Source organism: Pituophis catenifer, unplaced genomic scaffold, assembly GCF_029215685.1.
Source record: "Pituophis catenifer annectens isolate HBS135680 unplaced genomic scaffold, rPitCat1.0.hap2 SCAF_1, whole genome shotgun sequence".
NCBI classification, from domain to species: Eukaryota; Metazoa; Chordata; class Lepidosauria; order Squamata; family Colubridae; genus Pituophis; species Pituophis catenifer.
The window spans coordinates 245,183,328-245,201,278 of record NW_027256881.1 but is presented as its reverse complement, the minus strand read 5'-3'; the positions used below and the strand labels follow the sequence as shown (position 1 = coordinate 245,201,278).

Here is a 17,951-nt window from a genome sequence, read left to right as displayed (position 1 = left end):
TCATTAAACATGAGACTCAGTGAATAAAAGATAATAATAATAATAATAATAATAATAATAATAATAATAATAATAATAACAATAACAATAACAATAATAATAATACCACCTTACTCGGAACAGCTTACATCCTCCGACGATACCTTAACAGTTCCTAAATCCTTGGTTAGGACTCGAGCTGCTGAGCTATTAACCAGCCTCAAAGGCTGTGAGTCTCACTAAAGATTAACCAATAATAATAATAATAATAACAATAATAATAATAATAATATGGGCAGTAACCCGTATCAATCATTAGCATCAGTCAATGGTAGTTGTGATGCATTTTTGAATGTTCAGTTGACTGAGTTTCATGTTTAATGAATAAAGCAAATAATAGTAATAGTAATAATAATAATAATTAGTAGTAGTAGTTAGTAGTAGTAGTAGTAGTAGTAGTAGTAGTAGTAGTTATATGCTCCTTTTCTGTGATTTGGATAATGCTGCTTCACCAAAAGGTGACATTATGATGGATACATACATACACACAAACATAAATACACACACACACATAGTATATATGAAGAGTCGTTGGACTGAGGTAGAGTCCTCCCTTTTTATGACCCTTTAATCCCTATTTGGGGTAGAATCAGGGTGACTAGATAGAGCTGAGAGTTTATTGGCCAGATGCCCTTCCTAATGCCTATGTGGAGTTTACAGCAGATACTTTTTCTTTATGCCCTAAGAGACAGAAATCTGCCATTACCTAGAATTGAATTCTCAACCTTTCAAGTGGGAGGTGAGCATCTTCACCTCTAGGCCATCATGCCACTCTGGACTGTGGCAGAGTGCTTTTAAGAATTTATTATTTACCCTTAAAACAAATTTATTAGTTAAATAATCTGGTTGAATAGGCTGCTTAATGTCTTTGTCATACCAATTATATATATTTCAAGTATCCAGATGTAAAACTGCAGTTTATTTATGGGAAATTATGACTATCAACTCTTCCTTCTCTATTCCTAGAGTTCTGAACCTCTGCCCATTAAAATCAGTGCAGAAGAAACAGGAAGTCAGAATACAAATCAGCATTTTCAGCACAATGAGTGCGTCAAAAAGGAGATTTCCTTTCCTTGGGCTCTCATTTAGCTGATTTGATAGCATTGTTTTTGCATTCTTAAAAGACAAAAACCTAGATATGTTTCTTTCAATAATGATTTGTTTAAAGCCTTACAATAAAATACACTCAAATATTTTCCATTAATGATACGGAGGAAGAATATGCATGTTATAAAATTAAATATACTGTATGTATATCGATCTTTAGTGGAATTCAAGAATTAACAAGCGAGATACTTTGAAGACTGAAATAAAAATATACATAACCACAACTCAGTTATATATATCATGAAGTCAACCACATTAGCATAAATGAAATTATTCTATCAGTTAGATAGAGGGTATGTTAAAGACAAATTCTTTAGTATTAACTAAGTTCACCATTTTACTGTTTAAGATGCTGCTTTTTTTAAAAGAATCTAATGGAAAATGCAAATATGATAAACCACAATATACATTTATATTGATATATGTATTCCATAAAGAGTACTTTGTGGTAAAGTAAGGGTAGTTGAGTTTAATATATAAAGCAAACTAACAGTAAGTAGCCTATTAATGAATCTGATATCAGTGGTAAGGCAGAAGGGAAACTTCATTGCAAAGATCAGTACATATAACCAAAAAAGATATGTTTAAAGGGCCAGCAAAAATACCTTTCATTAAATAGTCAGATATCTATCTGAGCTCAGTTCAAAATGCTATTTTTTATGTTAAAAATCCTGTCAGAAACCCTATTAACTCTAGGAAAACTTCCTACTGAAAAATTGTATCTCCAGCTCTGCTGAAATTAATAGCTCCTGGATTTTTTAGAATTAATTAATTCTAATTTGCTCTGACAGCCCAATTCCAATTGATCTCCAAGAGATGCAGGGTCTTTCATATTGAAACTCTGGAATGCCTTCTCAGCAAACAGCAACATGAGTCTGTTGCATATCCAAAAGTTACTCTTTTACATCGGGCCACTAGGATTAAACTGAGACTGTCAAATATTTTCTATCATATGGATATGAAAACACCTATCTGCCTTGGAAAGAACTGGGAAATGAAGTACCGATAACTTCTTGAATCTGGAATTTCTGTAAACCTTTATGTTCAATCAGTATAGTTGGCAAATAAGATGAAAAGGATGTCTGCCACCTGTGGCTCCAGAGCCACATGAGGCTCTTTGGGCCCTCTGTTGTGGCTCCCTGTCAGGTGGACCCACCATTGGCTGGCCCCGCCCCTCGCCCTCCCAGTCACTCCTCGCCTGACCTGAGAAGGTAAGGGCAACGGTGGGGGATGGAGAAGCGGCCAGGGCAGAGACAGAGAGATACAGAGAAAGGGGGAGAGAGGGGGGGGAGAGAGGGAGGGAGTGGAGAGAGAGATATGTCAAAAGGATTGTGTGGTTCCCGGTGTTTTTTAACAACTGGTTTGCTGCCCTAATGACCGGCTGGGTAGGCATGGCTGGGGAGTGGGGGTCATATGACTGGTGGAAGTGAGTGACATTGAGATGGCCACGTCCACCCAGGTTGTGGCTCCCAGTGTTTTCTTTTCTGTGGGAAACGAGTCCAAATGGCTCTTTGAGTATTTAAGGTTGCAGACTCCTGACCTAAGCAAATAAGAAAATTTCTCTCTCTCCCTTCTAGTATGATTTTAGGGGCCAAATTAGGAATATTTCAGGAACTACTTATATCTTCAGGGTAGTATCTTGACATGCAGTGCTCCATTCTACTTATATGCAGGACTCATGGGATGTTATATATTAAGAAGTGAGCATAAAGTAAGCAACACAACAAAATAAATGCAATTAACCACATTAAAGTCATGGTAGATTCCAATATCTGTTTCTTTTACACTGCTGATGATAATCCCAAAGAATACAAGTTTCCAGGGCCACTGACTAGTACAACTGGCAATAATTCACTTCAGTGGATTCAGGCTGATTTTGGGAGATAGGGGATACCTATATTCATATAGATAAGAAGCAAACACATACACATATCTTTGTGTGTTTTGTTCCTTAGGAGGATTGTTTTGCTTTTGTTGAGATTATTAAAAAGGACAAAAGAAAAGACAAAACCTAAAAGGTATCACATATTTGTATATTTCCCCCTTTTTTCTTGTGTAATATTTAAAGAAAAAAAGGAACTGGTTTCATGGTTTGCATCAAAAATCCCAAAGCTCAGACTTCAATGTTTTTTAAATACTGTCTCATTGCTTCATTCAGGCATGCATTGTTCTTTCTAAAGTGTAGAGCTATGTATCTGTGAAAATTCTCAGTTTTCTGGAAAATGAGTCACGACAACTGGACTTTTCTTTTTTGATCTAAAAGGTTTAGCTGTAGCTTCTTCAGATTTTCCTTAAAAGTAAGACTTTAGCTAATGATTTCTATTATCAATGTAGTGCTCTTCATTACATCTTCTATGGAAAAGGGTTAGTTTGGTGTAGCGATTAAGGTACAAGGTTAGAAACTGGGAGATCTCTAACTCTAGTCTTGCCTTAGGGCATGAAGCCTGGGTGACCTTAGTTTAGTCACTCTCTTCTCAGCCAGAGGAAGCAGGCAGTAGTAAACCACTTCTAAACTCTTGCCGACAAAAATGCCAAGACTTGTCCAGGCAGTCACCAAGAGTCAATACACACACAGAACTCTCAACAAAAACTTCCATCCCACCTTGAGCTATCTGACATGCAAACAAGAAAATTCTTTCATCGTTGATATCATACAAAATTAGAGAAGTTTGTTCAATAGCTATAGTCAGCTGGAAAGTATTCACATAATTCATCTCCTTTTAACTTGTATAAATCAGCACATTCTAAGTCATAGACATAATATGTGTATGTATTTCTGAACTAAGATAACAAATAACATGTTCCATTAATAAGGTTAATAATACCAAAGATGAAATATGACAGTGTCCTCTAAATTATTGAGGTGCTGGCTGCACCAATCTCATTAAGCCACTGTTTACTTAAACGTATTTTTCCTGAATAAATCAGTAGCATTCATATGATAGGCAAACCCATTAACCATCATGCCATCAGCTTTTTTTTTTTTTAATCTCAGTTCAGTGTAATTTCTTGCTAAGGTAATTGAAGGCTCAACTGCTGATCTGCCTTGATCAAGGAATTTCTTTGTTCTTTGAATTATTTTTATGAACATGTAATTAAAGTCTGTGTAGCTTGCTATATAGGAGGAAGGAGCACTAGTCTACAGATTCAGCGAAGAGCCAAGGATATCTGAGACTCACAAATGTTCTTGTGTAACCCAGGCTGCCTTGAAACAGCTTGTTCATCACAAACAGCTTGTTCAGCCTTCTTTTCTAAGAAGGGCCATGTCACATTCAGTTGATCATACTGTCTGCAAAAAGAGACAACCCACTATCTTTCTAGGCAGTGTTTCTGGAGAATATCTTCTTATCTCAGCCAATATGCTGCACCATCCTCAGTTCCCTATATTTTACAAAAAGCAGAAAACAATACTAGGTTGCATAACTGCTGTGCTGTTAAAATTTATTTTTTTAAAAAAAAAAAAACCCTGATGACTGTTATGATCCACTTTAGGCAGTTTTTATCCATAAAACAACACAATCAAAATAAAAATTCACCTCCAAGCCCTGGTAACTAAAAGGAAGATAATAAAAACTTTTTTAAAAAAAAAAACTTGGTTCTATATAGCCAGACACTTACAGGTAGTCCTCGATTTACGACCACAATTGAGCCCAAAATTTCTGTTGCTAAGTGAAACATTTGTTACGTGAGTTCTGCTCCATTTTACAACCTTTCTTGCCACAGTTGTTAAGTGAATCTCTGCAGTTGTTGAGTTAGTAACAAGGCTGTTAAGTGAATCTGGTTTCCCCACTGATGTTGCTCGTCAGAAGATTGCAAAAAGTGATCATATGACTCTGGGACACTGCAACTGTCATAAATATGAGTCAGTTGCCAAGCATCTGAAATTTGATCATGTGACCATGGGGATGGTGCTGCAATGGTCGTTAAGTGTGAAAAACGGTCGTAAGATGCTTTTTTCAGTGCTGTTGTAGCTTTGAACAGTCACTAAATGAACTGTTATAAGTCAAGGACTACCGGTATTGTTTTTTTACCTTAGCCATTTAGTTATGACAAATTGATTTTGTAGGAATTAGCAGTTAAAGAGGGAGTTAATATTTATTTTTCTTCCTTACTGGTAAGATTTTAAAATGTGTCTTAGTTTCAGAAAAGGAAACACATGAGTTGGTTAAACAAAAACCAAACGAGGATCTCAGCAGAAATGAAGCAATAATTTTCTACTTTACAAAACAAATTATAAAATAAATCTGCTGTATTTAATGAAGATACCAGAGCATTTTAAGCTACTGAACCATTCCAATCAAGCTCATTAACAACTAAAAGAGAAATTACAGTTTCCACCAAAGTAGATATTTGGAAGCTCAGGGCGGCTGCAGGATGTGTGCGAGTAGAGGGAGGCAGGGAGCAGAGCAACTTGTGACTTTCTCTGCTAGCTTCCTCATTGATTTTGGTTGAGGGAAGCAAGCAGAGAAAGTCTTAAAAGGTAACCATGTGATCATGGGATGCTTCAATGGCCAGAAATTTAAGGACCAGTTGTAATTACCCCTCAGCACCATTACAACTTTGAAGGATTGGTGAAGAGATATTAGTAACTGAGGACTATTGTACACACAGACCATGTCCGCATGTCCTACTACTAAGCCAAGTATGACAGTGAGCATGGGGTAGGATGTTGTAGCATGCTAGATAATATCCATTTGTTAAACATCAGATGACATATCAAATTAGAGCCAGCTCTTCTTCATCTTGCATTTTGTTTTGTATCCCACTTACTTTTGTGATGATGGTTGCTTAACATGTCCTGGTTTTTATTTTATTTAGCCTTAAAAGATGGGGGGGGGGGAAACTATCTTGCCTCATTCATAGTGAGAATTATGGAAAGCCAAGTATTCTGCCAGGCCCATGTAGAATATGAAACGGGGTCCTTAAGTTGTTAATGCCATATTATTCATATAAAAGGATTCTCCTTTTCCACAATAAAATCTGCAAAACAATGCATTACTTTCTTACCTTTAAATTTGGATCGAATATTTGCCAGTTCTTTGTTTATCCTTTTAATCTCAGCTTCTTTGCTTTTACCTGAAAACACAGGGGGGGGGGGAAACCTCTCAGTTCAGAGTACAAGTTGGTAACAGAATGAACAGTCTTTAACAGCACAATAATTTGGAGGGTTTAAATCAGCATTTTTCAAACTTGCAACTTTAAGTAAATAATACCCCAAAATCAAGAAACTGCCAAAAAGTCAACATTAAACAGCCCAGCCAAAGAATCTCTAAGACCATCCCAGCCAACACTGACAGGGCAAGCCATTAGAATATAAACTGACAGCAAACTGCACTCCTTAGTAGCACTGATGATGTTACCTACTTTTGGTAATGGAACGTCTGCAAGAAAACAAGCGAGCTCAGAGAAGCACCAAGGATCCCTCTTGGCAACTTTAAGATGTACGGACTTTAACCCCCAGAATTCCCTAGCCATAATGCAGGCTAGGGAATTCAGGGAATTAAAGTCCACACATCTTAATGTTCCCAAGTTTGAAAAACACTGGTTTAAATCCTTTAAATTTCTTTCTCTCATCCTTTTGTAATAGATTGGTTGCAAATCTCTTGATGTTCCTGCTGTGCTACCTTCTCTGGCCTTTCTTCACAAAACAGTCCAGTCTTGAATCTAGGATCTGCCAATAGTAGCTCTTGATTAAAATTTGGAAACCAATGAAACAGAAGGTGGTGAAGGAAAAAAATTCCAAGAGACAGGGAATGATGCATAACGTTTCATCAGGATCTTTTATAAATAAGACAGTGACAGCCTGCAACAAAATATAAAACTGATGGGAGTCAATGCATTTATGATGGATAATAAGTGTGATTGGTAAACATCCCACCAGCCAGATGACATTTACAGAGATTAATTCCAGCTTCTTGCTGGATGTAACACAAGTTATGCTGACCAATGTAAAAAAAAAAAAAAACCCTTTGGCCAATAGTACTTTAAGGTACAAACACAAAAAACACATAATCTTCCTTTCCATAGGGAATTGATAAAGCCATATCAAATACAATTATTTCACTTCACTGAACAACTGTAAGTATCCATGCTTGAATAACTTTGTAGATATACAATAGGAGAGGGGGAGGAGGGAGGGAGGGAGAGAGAGAGACAGAGAGAGAGGTGAATATGTGTGTTCCCTTAGGTGATTTTTTTTTTTAATTGAAGGATGTTCTTGGTACTGTAAATGTTGACTATGTTATAATCTGGTTCCAAACACATTTCAAAGTGCTGTTGGTTACCTAATGTCTTAGCACTATGCCAAACTCTCTTGAATATATAGAAATTCACTTCCTGAAGACATCCATTCAATACAATTTGGCATGTGTGTGTGTGTGTGTGTGTGTGTATTTGTGTGTGTTCCTTCAAGTTAATCTTGGCTCCTGGCAACTGCTTAGACTAGGCCTGAAGTTTTCTTTGCAAGGTTCTTCAGAAATGATTTGCCATTGGCTGCTTCCTTGAGATGAAAGAAACTGACTGGCCCAGGGTCACCCAGTTGGCTTTTTGACTAAAGCGGGACTAGAATCTCCTGGATTCTAGCCCGATGCCTTAGCCACTGCACCAAATAGGATCTCTAAGTCATCATTATTGCTCTTTTATTTTATGCCTCTAAAGTTTTTTTAATGCATTTTTCTCTCAACATTTTCTTTTGTATTTATAAATTACCTAGACATTCTGCTGGAAGGCAATTACACCAAAAATAATTGATACATTTTCCTCAACAGATTTAGTCATTTTGCCCAGATTTCTTTACGTTACCAGGAAAAGGGAATCAACACACTGAACTTCTATCAAAAACAGTTCTTTTCCACTCCAGGCTGAACACTGACCTTCAAACCTTGAATAGTTCTGATTAACAGAAGGCTTATGAACTTCCTTTGAAAGGTCATTTAAACAGATAGGAATGTTCAGTGACGCTCTTTCTACAATGTTACACGAACTAGTGAAACTAAGTTTATTGTGAAAAAGACAACAATGCCTCTCATTTTCATACAGTGTGTGAACAAAAAAGAAAAGAAAGAATCCCTTGCATTCCTTAGCATATTTCTTGCCTATAAAGCACCCAAATATGAAAGTAAGGCTGGAATCTCTATCCGTACATTTACAAACTGGGAACTCCAGTGTACAAAATCAGAACAAGTTCCAATTTCTCTGAACCCTTGGCAAGAAACAGTTTGTCTTTCCTACCTGTATACCTAGTAAGGTACACACTGAAATGGCATGAAGAACTGTATGTGCCTGGTCACCAATTTTAAAAACTCTAAGGCAAATTTTAAAGTCATATTTTTAGCAGCCTGGTTGAAGACTTTAAAAGGTAGTTTAAAATGTGAATGCCATAACTGTGTAGCAAAGCAGGTCATCTTATTATTATTACTTGCCAGAAGTCTAAGACTATGTCATTCAATGTTGCAATAGACATGATCCAGGCTTATTAAAAATGCTCAATGTACAGTTGCATAAAATAAGAACTTACATCATATTTATGACTATGTTTGAGAGATATGATCAGTGTGTAAAAAAAAACCCTCTTGCCATGAATTCAATTCCATTTTAAGTTTTAACTCATTAATATGTTGTTGGGTTCTTAGTCTTCTTCAAGATTGCTTTTCTAATGTACCCGAATTTGCAAGCTAAATGTTGGAGATGTGAATGTGATGATGCAACTTATTATCATATATGGTGGACTTGTATGATAATCAAGGCATTTTGGATAAAAATTTGGTGGGTGATACAGAACATTTTGAAAAAAAGGTTGAAATTTATTCCTCAATTGTTTTTATTGGGTATAATGACGGATTGTACAGTATTAGAGACTAAATTGATCTTGAATTTAATATCAGCAGCTAGACTGTTGGTAGCGCAATACTGGAAGGACTCTTTGCCTACTATTGAAGAATGGACATTGAAAGTAGCGAACTTAGCGGAAATGGCGAAGATTTCAGCATATCTGAAGGACTATACACAAGAAAGATACATATCAGAATGGAGAAGATGGATTGATTATATTCAAAATAAGTATCAGACAAGAAAATATCAAATAGCTTATGAATGAATGTTAAACTTTATTTTAGAAGTATCATGTTATCCATAGTGGAGTTAAGGTTTCAGGGGGGGAATAGGTAGTTTAAGAATAGTTAGGCTAATTTAGCTTATGATTGTTAATTGAAATACCCTGTATTTTGCTCTGGGAAGTCTGGGGGGGGAGGGGGGGGAAAGGGTGGGGGGATTTTCTTTGTAAAACTTTTCAATAAAAAAAAAAGATTGCTTTTCTTCTTACCAACGTTCATTACTACACAAGGTAACAGGAAACAAAATGTCTGCAAGAAAAAAGCAAGCTCAGAGAACACAAAGAACACCACAATTCAATTCTGAGCTACATTCTCGCAAATTGCCTCTATACATATAGCATCATAATTTAATCACTGCAAATCACCTAACACGGACATGGCTGGTTACAGCTGTTAATTACACCAGCTTGCTTAAAACCATTTTTTAAGTTTACAAATGCATAATGTCTGCTATTCAGTTTTAATTTATTAGTTCTAGAAGCTACAGGCCTTAGAAGTCAGAAAAACAACCCATTCCCTTGTGCCTTGGTGCTTTATTTTGCATGATTTGCTCTCAGCAACAGAGAACAAATTTTGCTGATGGGCTCCCTATAGATTGAGAATCAGAGGAAGTTCTATGATGCAGTAAAGATGACCAATCCTCTGTTAACAGCAAACTATCAAGTGTAAAAAAATCCATGACTGCTTATTTCAGCTGAAATTTCAATTTTCAAGCTGACATGAAATAGGCTTCTGCAGGAAAGCTACAAAGTTCATATCAATGGTCTGCCTGTCTCATTTTCCAGTACAGGGAGAGAAAACAATATTTAAATACAGTGCATTTCTAGGCAAAAAAAAAACAAAAAACCCCACAACCTCAACTGTATCCAGTTGATCTTCAGATTAAGCAACAGTAATGGAGGTTCAGAAGTTCAGTGTATCGGTTTAATCTGGTTCTACAAAGAAGCTTCTTCTACCCTCATTTGTAATGTTCTATCATTGTAAAGAATTGCAACTAAATATTTTAATTGGTGTAGATCAATTTAGGCACAAAAAGCAAGAGCTGACAGCAAAGCAGAACAAGCTCTTTAGCACCACTCAACTCAAAATCTGAATTGCAGCAAAATGACTGAATCTAGGAAAAGTCTAAAATGAGAGGACTTTATAGCCACTTCAGCAGATGTGGCAAGTCAACCCACTAGAAGAGAAAAGCAATGGATTGCTTCCAAGAAGCAATGTTTGCCTTTGCTATCTGTCCTCTCCATCAGGTCAATGATAAGCTCTAATCAACTAAGATCAAAGAAAGGCTACAATGTATGTTCAGTTAGAATCAGCTTCATGTTGTGCAATATTTTTGTTCAAATGAATTTCAAATCAAAAGCAGGGCTTTGTAATTCCCATCCCCACCAAACTTTATTAACCATTACTGGATAATAACAGATTTTTACAAATTACATTGGTCATGTGTATTTCATGTTAGCAAAATAATACTTGTTTACTATGCTTTTGAACCCTTTCCTTAAATGGTATGAATCTTTTTTATTTGTTTTATTTCATTTCTATTTCAATCATATCTCCTTTAAGGAACCCATTGTGGTGTACTGTATATGCATGACCTACGCATTTGAGATAAAATTTATCCTTTATAAGGAATGACTTTTGTATTGTTTACAGTTCTTTAATTTGAATGTGACATTTCTCCCAAATGTGTGAGAGAGAGCTAGCTCACCAACATCATACTTAAGAGAGTCTATGGGACAACACATGTCATTTCATTGTAAATAGATATTTTTCCCAGCATATAAAACATATCAATTATGTTTTAACAGACCAGAGAAGTATTGGCTGATTCATTAAAACAATCAGCACTTTGGGTAGCTCCTTCTGTAACTAACACTCAACCAATACCTCAAGAGAAAATTCACTAAATCCTCAGTACAACTTCCAAAAAGTAAAGCTAACTATAAACTATTTTCTTCCAGTACAAATTATATTTTCTTCAGATGATAGTAGCTTTAACAGATAAGACAATCTCTTACTCTTCATTATATGGGCCACAAACTAACAGTGTTAAAATATTCTACTCTCTTCCAGGACTAACCTAAACATAAGCCTTAGAACTACAGTGAGCAAAGTATGACCCATCAAGAGCCATTGTATACTTTGTTTTATAAGGGTAACTCAAGTGTTACTTTTACTGATGATTTTGTAGTTTTTCTTGAATATCTACTCTAGTGCAGCAGAAATTGCTGAAAACGAAACTACAACCACACATTGCGTTTCAACAACTGTTAAGAAAAAAGGCAGCACAAAACAAAATTCACTATTTCTATCTGAATAGCTATCTCAGTGCTTCCAAAGCTAATCAACAGAATCTTTTCAGGACATCTCCTGTTAATTACAAGATATATACCTAGAAAAAAGAATATGGAATGAAGTTCTTCCGAATTCATAATTCTACTGAAACAGTTCCCCTATCAACACATTCTGGGAACTTTAAATAGAAGCCATCAGAAAAATACAGCAAAAATGGAGATACAAATAATCTGAATGTAGTTAATTCTTTGGAAGAAAATAGCATTCAGTTGACAGCATTCATTTAGAATCCTGGCTATTGTTTATTGCAGCAACAGTCTTAATGTAAAGGCAAGGAAGCTTCCTAAAGTTTGGACAGCCAGTTTATGTAATTTCTATGAATATTTACAGGCCAAAGGCAGAAAAACAATGACATAATAATTATTTCCCTAGGGTTTTGTACCAGTCAAAGTAGGAAATACTAGTGCTTAGAAGCCCATAAGTCAAATTTATTTAACTTTGATCCTAGACTAGCGTAAGATAACATTCAAAACCAGCAGAATGAATTCTTCCAAACATGATAATCTATGTGTACTATGAGCAAGATAATTAAAACATTGAATTCTAAAATCTAAATAGGAGAAAAATCTACAAAAATTATCAAGTAAATTATGATTAAGATATGAATGTTCAAATTATATGTAGTAAATTAAGATTAAAATATAGAAAAATAACTATAAAAGGAGTACTATAAATTATTTTAAGCTATCTATAAAAGGAATATATAAGTGAAAATAATAAAACATTATTCTATGACTAAAGTAAGAGTTCAATTAAGTGACCAGATGAGAAGATAATAGAAACAGAACTGTGTGATTATGTAAATAAGGCTTTTGTCAAATCTCTTACAGGTGATCAATATTAAATGAATTCTACAAGCTGCTCTTCAAAGCTTTGCCTTGTTGTATGGTAAAATGGATCAGAAACTGAAATAACAAAGAGGAAAACTGCTCAGGATAACCAGAAGCCTTGAAAATGTTCAGAAGTAGTATTTCAGTAATATTCAGAAGAATAAATATTTAGATGTTTTATCAAATGAACAATGCAGGGCATGTTCAACAGTCTCAGTGTGCCTCAACCTATAAGGAATATAGGTACTCCTTTGAAGGAATACCCCTATATCCATGATGGCGAACCTGTGGCACGCGTGCCACAGGTGGCACGCGGAGCCATATTGGTGGGCACACGGGTGTTGCCCTAGCTCAGCTCCAGCACACATGTGCATGCTGGCCAGCTGATTTTCAGGCCTTCTGGGCCCACCGGAAGTCGGCAAATGGGCTGTTTCTGGCCTCTGGAGGGCCTCTGGGGGTGTGTGGGGAAGGCTGTTTTCGTCCTCCCCAGGCTCCTAGAAAGCCTCTGGAGCCTGGGAGGGCAAAAAACGGGCTTACTGGGCCCACTGGGCCATCACATGCCAAAAGTGGGGGGACCATGGGGGGAATCATGCATGCTTGCACGGGGGGGGGCAGGGTGCATAGAATTATGGGTGTGGGCACGCAAATGCACGACCAACCCACTCCCCCCCCCGCTTTTGGCACGCGATGGCAAAAAGGTTAGCTCATCACTGCCCTATATCTTCCATCAAGGACATCAATGAAAGAACATTACACTGTGTCAAAATGAAGGCCTCCCTATGCTTTGGTACATCTAGCTGTCTAAGATAAGCTATATGTATCTTTGACTATCAATAAAAAAAGAGACTGGGAGCCTTACTTAAGTCAGTATGTTCTCTGCACCCTTTATTTGCTACTTTAGCCTGCTTTTAACTCACCAAAACCAGCTGGGAAGGAGAGAACTAAAATAATCCTAATTTTTGCTGAGAATGATCACCTCTATGAGCACTGGAATTAAATTCATTAAAAAATTGATTCATTAAAAGAATCAAACTAGTTAAGGGGAAAGGTTTTTGTTTTGTTTTTTTTTGCCAGAACTAAAGCAGAAATCAATTCTAGCATTTAGTTGTCTCTAAATATGGGGGGGTGGGGGAGTGAAACAGAACTGGGGACCTGGCATGTTCCTCTTAAAACTTTACACAAGATAACCTTGGGAAGGTTGTCTTCAAAATTTGGAAAATTGTCCAGTTGAGTATCATGTTGCCACTAGCATATTTGCTTTGACAGTCTGAATGTTGCTGGTTTACAACCAACCCCTTTTGACTGTAAAAAATAAAAATAAAGGATTGCCTCTGAGAATTTTGAACAAGCCATGTGGTTTCCCACATCCAAAGCTATGAGAAACCATTTCCAAACCAAAAAAGGAGACCAATTGGAAGCCCATTTTTGTGCCAGGAATGAATGAATGAATGAATGAATGAATGAATGAATGAATGATCCTCTTTGCAGGACTCCTATGATTCTTCTCAGACTTGCAAAGAAGTTGAATAGGAAGACTGCATTATCTGCATATAATATAATGGTATAAATTTCTTCATCAGCTTGGGAGAATGAAAAGTCAAGTTTAATTAATTAAGCAACCATTTATGCAGAAGTTCAACAAAAGTAGAACTATTATTAGAGACAAAAATGTAAAATCGCAGCTGTCAGTTTTTCAGCTGGTGTTGGCCTTCATATGCATCAAGTTCTTCCTTAGAAAATAGGATGTTGTAATGTTGCAGCACAGTCTATGTACAGATCCAAGTAGTATGGCCTTTTGTAATTGACAGATGGAAATTCTTTCAATGTGCCAATTTTCCAAGTGCTGTCCCAGATATTTTGATATCATTATTGCGTTATATCGTGTTTTTAAGTCATTTTGATTCTTGGAGAGGTTTTCATGTCCACTGCCTGCTTCCTAGGGCCGAGACAGAGTAATTTATGCCTAAAGTGGGATTAGAACTCATGGTCTCCTGATTTCTTAGCCTGTTGCTTTATCCACTACACCAACTGGCCTAAACTAATACACAGCCTTATTTGTTTTTGGGGAGAACACTGTATGGCCTTGGGGAATATAATGCCCATATAATATATAATGCCCATAATGTAACTTTCCACTGTGGGTGTAAACAAGAAGGCCCAAACAACACTGTCTATGCAATCCTGTAACCTCATTACATCAGGAAGGCAACAATGTGTGTGTGTGTTGGGGGGAGGGAAGGTTGCTATCAAGAGGTTAATTGTCTCAGCCATGGATCTAACCTTTCTGACAACTGCCACAATGATTCTGCTATGTCTAGTACAAGATTCCAAAGTTCATCCCCTACACAGAAGGCCTTTACAGAACACAAACAAGCATTATTTGAAACTAATTCATTTAAACATAGGTGTATTTACCAGAAAGGCAAGGAAGCAAAAGATTTTCGGGGCTTTTGGGGTTTCTGAGTTGGTTTATTTTTGGACCTCAGCTGTTGATAAATTACTATTTGTTGTAGCACTCCAGGCAGTAGTAGTACTGTGCCATATTCTTGCCAAATAGTATAGATTATGCACTGCAATTATTATTATTTTTTAAATTACACAGTTCCAAGCATCTCCCTTTTGATAAAAATGTAAGGTGCATCCCCAAACAATGATTCATTTAAAATAAACACTATTTCCCAAATATTTCAAGAAATCCAATTGTAAATGAGATACAGCTGACTATCGTTATATAACAAGCTGGGCAAAGCAGTTTTAAAAGGTTTTAACAGACTTAAAAATGTTTTACATTATTTTGTACTGGAATATTAGTTATCTCATATGTTCTATATATTGAGAATATAACCATAGTGTTTAATGACAGTAAAGTCACTTGTCAATAGCTCTTTTGCAGAGAGAGGAGGGAGAGAGGGAGAGGGAGAGGGAGAGAGAGAGATTTCAGTATATCAAATAACCACAAACCAAATTAACAGCTAGACCAATCTTCATTCAAAGGCAGCCAACTAAGTGTAACTTGTCAACAGAATGATATATTTAGGATAGCATTTAACCAGTCAGGCTTCTATAATAAAAAGATTCCACTTCCGAGGTACTTCCTATTTTTCTTGCAGAACAGGGGCATTAAAGGAGAAGCTGCTGCTCTTGGAAGCATATCAAGCAAATGATTACTCAACCATTTTACTAAAAGTCAGTTCTATGATAACCTTCCCTTCACACTTAGGACCCTCCAAGTATATGGAAATATATTTTTGCATACATTGTCTCAAGATTACACATTGGAAGGTATCAAATCACAGAAGGCTTTTCCAAAGCATCTAGAGCTGTATTCTCAATTTACTCATTATTAGAAGTACCAAAGAGCATGTGTCCTGGCACAACTATAAATACAGCCATTAGTATTCCTTAAACAATTCTTAAAATGAATATTGGCTGGTTCATTGAGGTCTTTTTGGCAAACTTGTCCAGTTTTGATTTCCAAAGGTCTCCTGAAGGATAGTCCTGCTGCCAAAAGAAGATCAGGAATATTCTTTCAGCTACTCTGCACAGAATTCTTAAACCTTAGTCTGTGGGCTGATTTAGTTATAGAAGCCATACCACTGTACCAGCAGACATCTAAATATATACAATTACACAGGTGCAGTTCCTATTATTGTTGCTCTTGAATGACTGTTGTTTAGAAAACAAATATGCTGGGAAATGGATAAAAACAGCTACTTTTGTCTGCTGTGGGGGGACACAGACAAACAGCTAGACCATTCTTCTAAACCGGAGGCAATGCAGGAGAAGATTTTCAACATATTATTTTTGTCAAGAGTGATTTATGCTGGTGGACTTACATATATATTTTTTCCCAAAAAGGATGAGAAATTGGGACTACGGAAGCTCTTGTCCTACTTATTTTTGCTGCAGCTTGCTTCCTTTACAGCCCTAGGTACTCCTCAAACAGTGGAGTAAATGCTTGGCTGTTTTATTTCACTGCATTTCTACAACCAGGGAAGAGGAATTTATGGAATTTTCTGTCTGGGGGCTAACCAACAAACCTTGATTTGAGATGGGGCCTCCTTGACCGCCTTGCCTCTGGCAGTGAAGAGTTTTGAGGCCCGGCTGTCAGCCTTCCCAGCCAAGACCCTCTCCTCATTTTTCTTTCCTGAGGCTACACATACTGCAATCTTTTCCTTTATGTGCCAAGCTTCCGTTTTCCCCGCATCCAAAAAGATAGAGCTAATCTCCGTTTCACTAAGTGCTCTATTTGAGGACTTAACACTAAGGCCCATTTTCCGGGTTGGCGGAAGCACATTCCGTATCTTTAAAGCCACCCCAACCAAGAAGAGGCTGCGTTGGCGCAGGCTAATAAGGACTTCTCCGGCCTCATCTACAGCCCACCTCGCGGGGCTTCGCATCAGTACAATCAGCTTTCGCAAAGCAGTTTCAGAGACAGTGTCCCCGTCCCCCCCCCACCTCGGCCAAGGCGAAAGAGACGCCGGCAGCCGAAGGTGGCTCGTTGCCAGCCCAAAACGCCGTCGGTGGCGAGAGCGGAGAGGAGCCTTCCCAGGAGAGCCGCGTTCTCTTTACGCTTTGAAGCCACCCGAGCCCGACGTTCCCCGCGGAGGTCCCTTTCCCAAGGCAATCCGGAGCCGCCTCCGCGGAAAAGGATCGGGCGCGCAGCAGAAACAAGCAAACGAGCGGGTCCCCCGGGAAGGAAAGGAACCCCACCCGAAAAAGCCCGCCAGCCCCCGCCGAGCCCTCCTAGCCGGAGGCAAGTTTTCCTCGCCGCCCCTGCCACGCTTACAGTTCCTGATGTCCGAGATGAAGACGGCCAGGCCCCGCATCCCATCCCCCTTCGACACGGCCGGCATCTTTACGCCGAAGCAGAGACTCCCACCGCCGAGACTGCTGCCGCGATCCGCGCGAAGGACCTTTAGCCTTCCCGAAGCCGCCTTTGCCGCCCCGCCTGAGCGCAAGCGCGACGCCTTTCCGCCTTCGCCTTCCGATCTCGGAGCCGCTAGGCAGCGCCTCGGGGCGCCACCTCGTGTGCGGAGGCGGCGATGTGGCGGCGAGGATTGGGCCGAGCGAGGCTGGCTCGTAGCGACGCTCCGCGGCTCCACCGGCTCCTCGTCACTAGCTACAGCTGCAGGGCCCTCAGCCCCGAGGAACAGGCTCCATTTGAGCGCCCGGGGCTACCTCCCGAGACTGCGCGCATCCTGCTGCAGGAGCAGGAACAGGTGTTGATCCTTCCTAGGATGGGCGGAGGAAATCGAGCGCAGAACGTCGCCTCCGCCATGCCCTCTAATGAGAAATAAATCCGCTTGAGCGTTAAAATGGGATTTGGTTTGCCATCTTCAATCCTCCTGGTGAGTTTAGCCGATTGGACGCAATGAATGGTTTCTGAATAGGCATCCAAAAGTTTGCCCTACTACTGCTTTGTCGGTATAGGGTATAAAAGCCCTATTCTGCAGAACTGTCACTCTTATAAATCCTGTTAGATTTTTCAGACAGCACACAATGCTGA

The 17,951-nt window shown here is 38.3% G+C and overlaps 2 protein-coding genes across 2 annotated transcripts in view; one reads left to right on the top strand and one right to left on the bottom strand.

Moving 5' to 3' along the window:
* Window positions 1-17,501, bottom strand: part of AP2A2 (adaptor related protein complex 2 subunit alpha 2) — a 59,270-nt gene extending 41,769 nt beyond the window's left edge. The window contains exons 1-2 of the mRNA XM_070932887.1: window positions 17,232-17,501; window positions 6,154-6,222 (exon numbers count right to left, since the gene is read on the bottom strand). Coding sequence (XP_070788988.1) covers window positions 6,154-6,222; window positions 17,232-17,298 — 136 coding nt within the window. The 5' untranslated portion in view covers window positions 17,299-17,501. The remainder of the gene's footprint in view (window positions 1-6,153; window positions 6,223-17,231) is intronic.
* A 127-nt stretch (window positions 17,502-17,628) lies between these two features.
* CHID1 (chitinase domain containing 1) overlaps window positions 17,629-17,951 on the top strand; it is a 122,010-nt gene continuing 121,687 nt past the window's right edge. The window contains exon 1 of the mRNA XM_070957401.1: window positions 17,629-17,793. The gene's annotated coding sequence lies outside the window, so the exon portion shown is untranslated. The remainder of the gene's footprint in view (window positions 17,794-17,951) is intronic.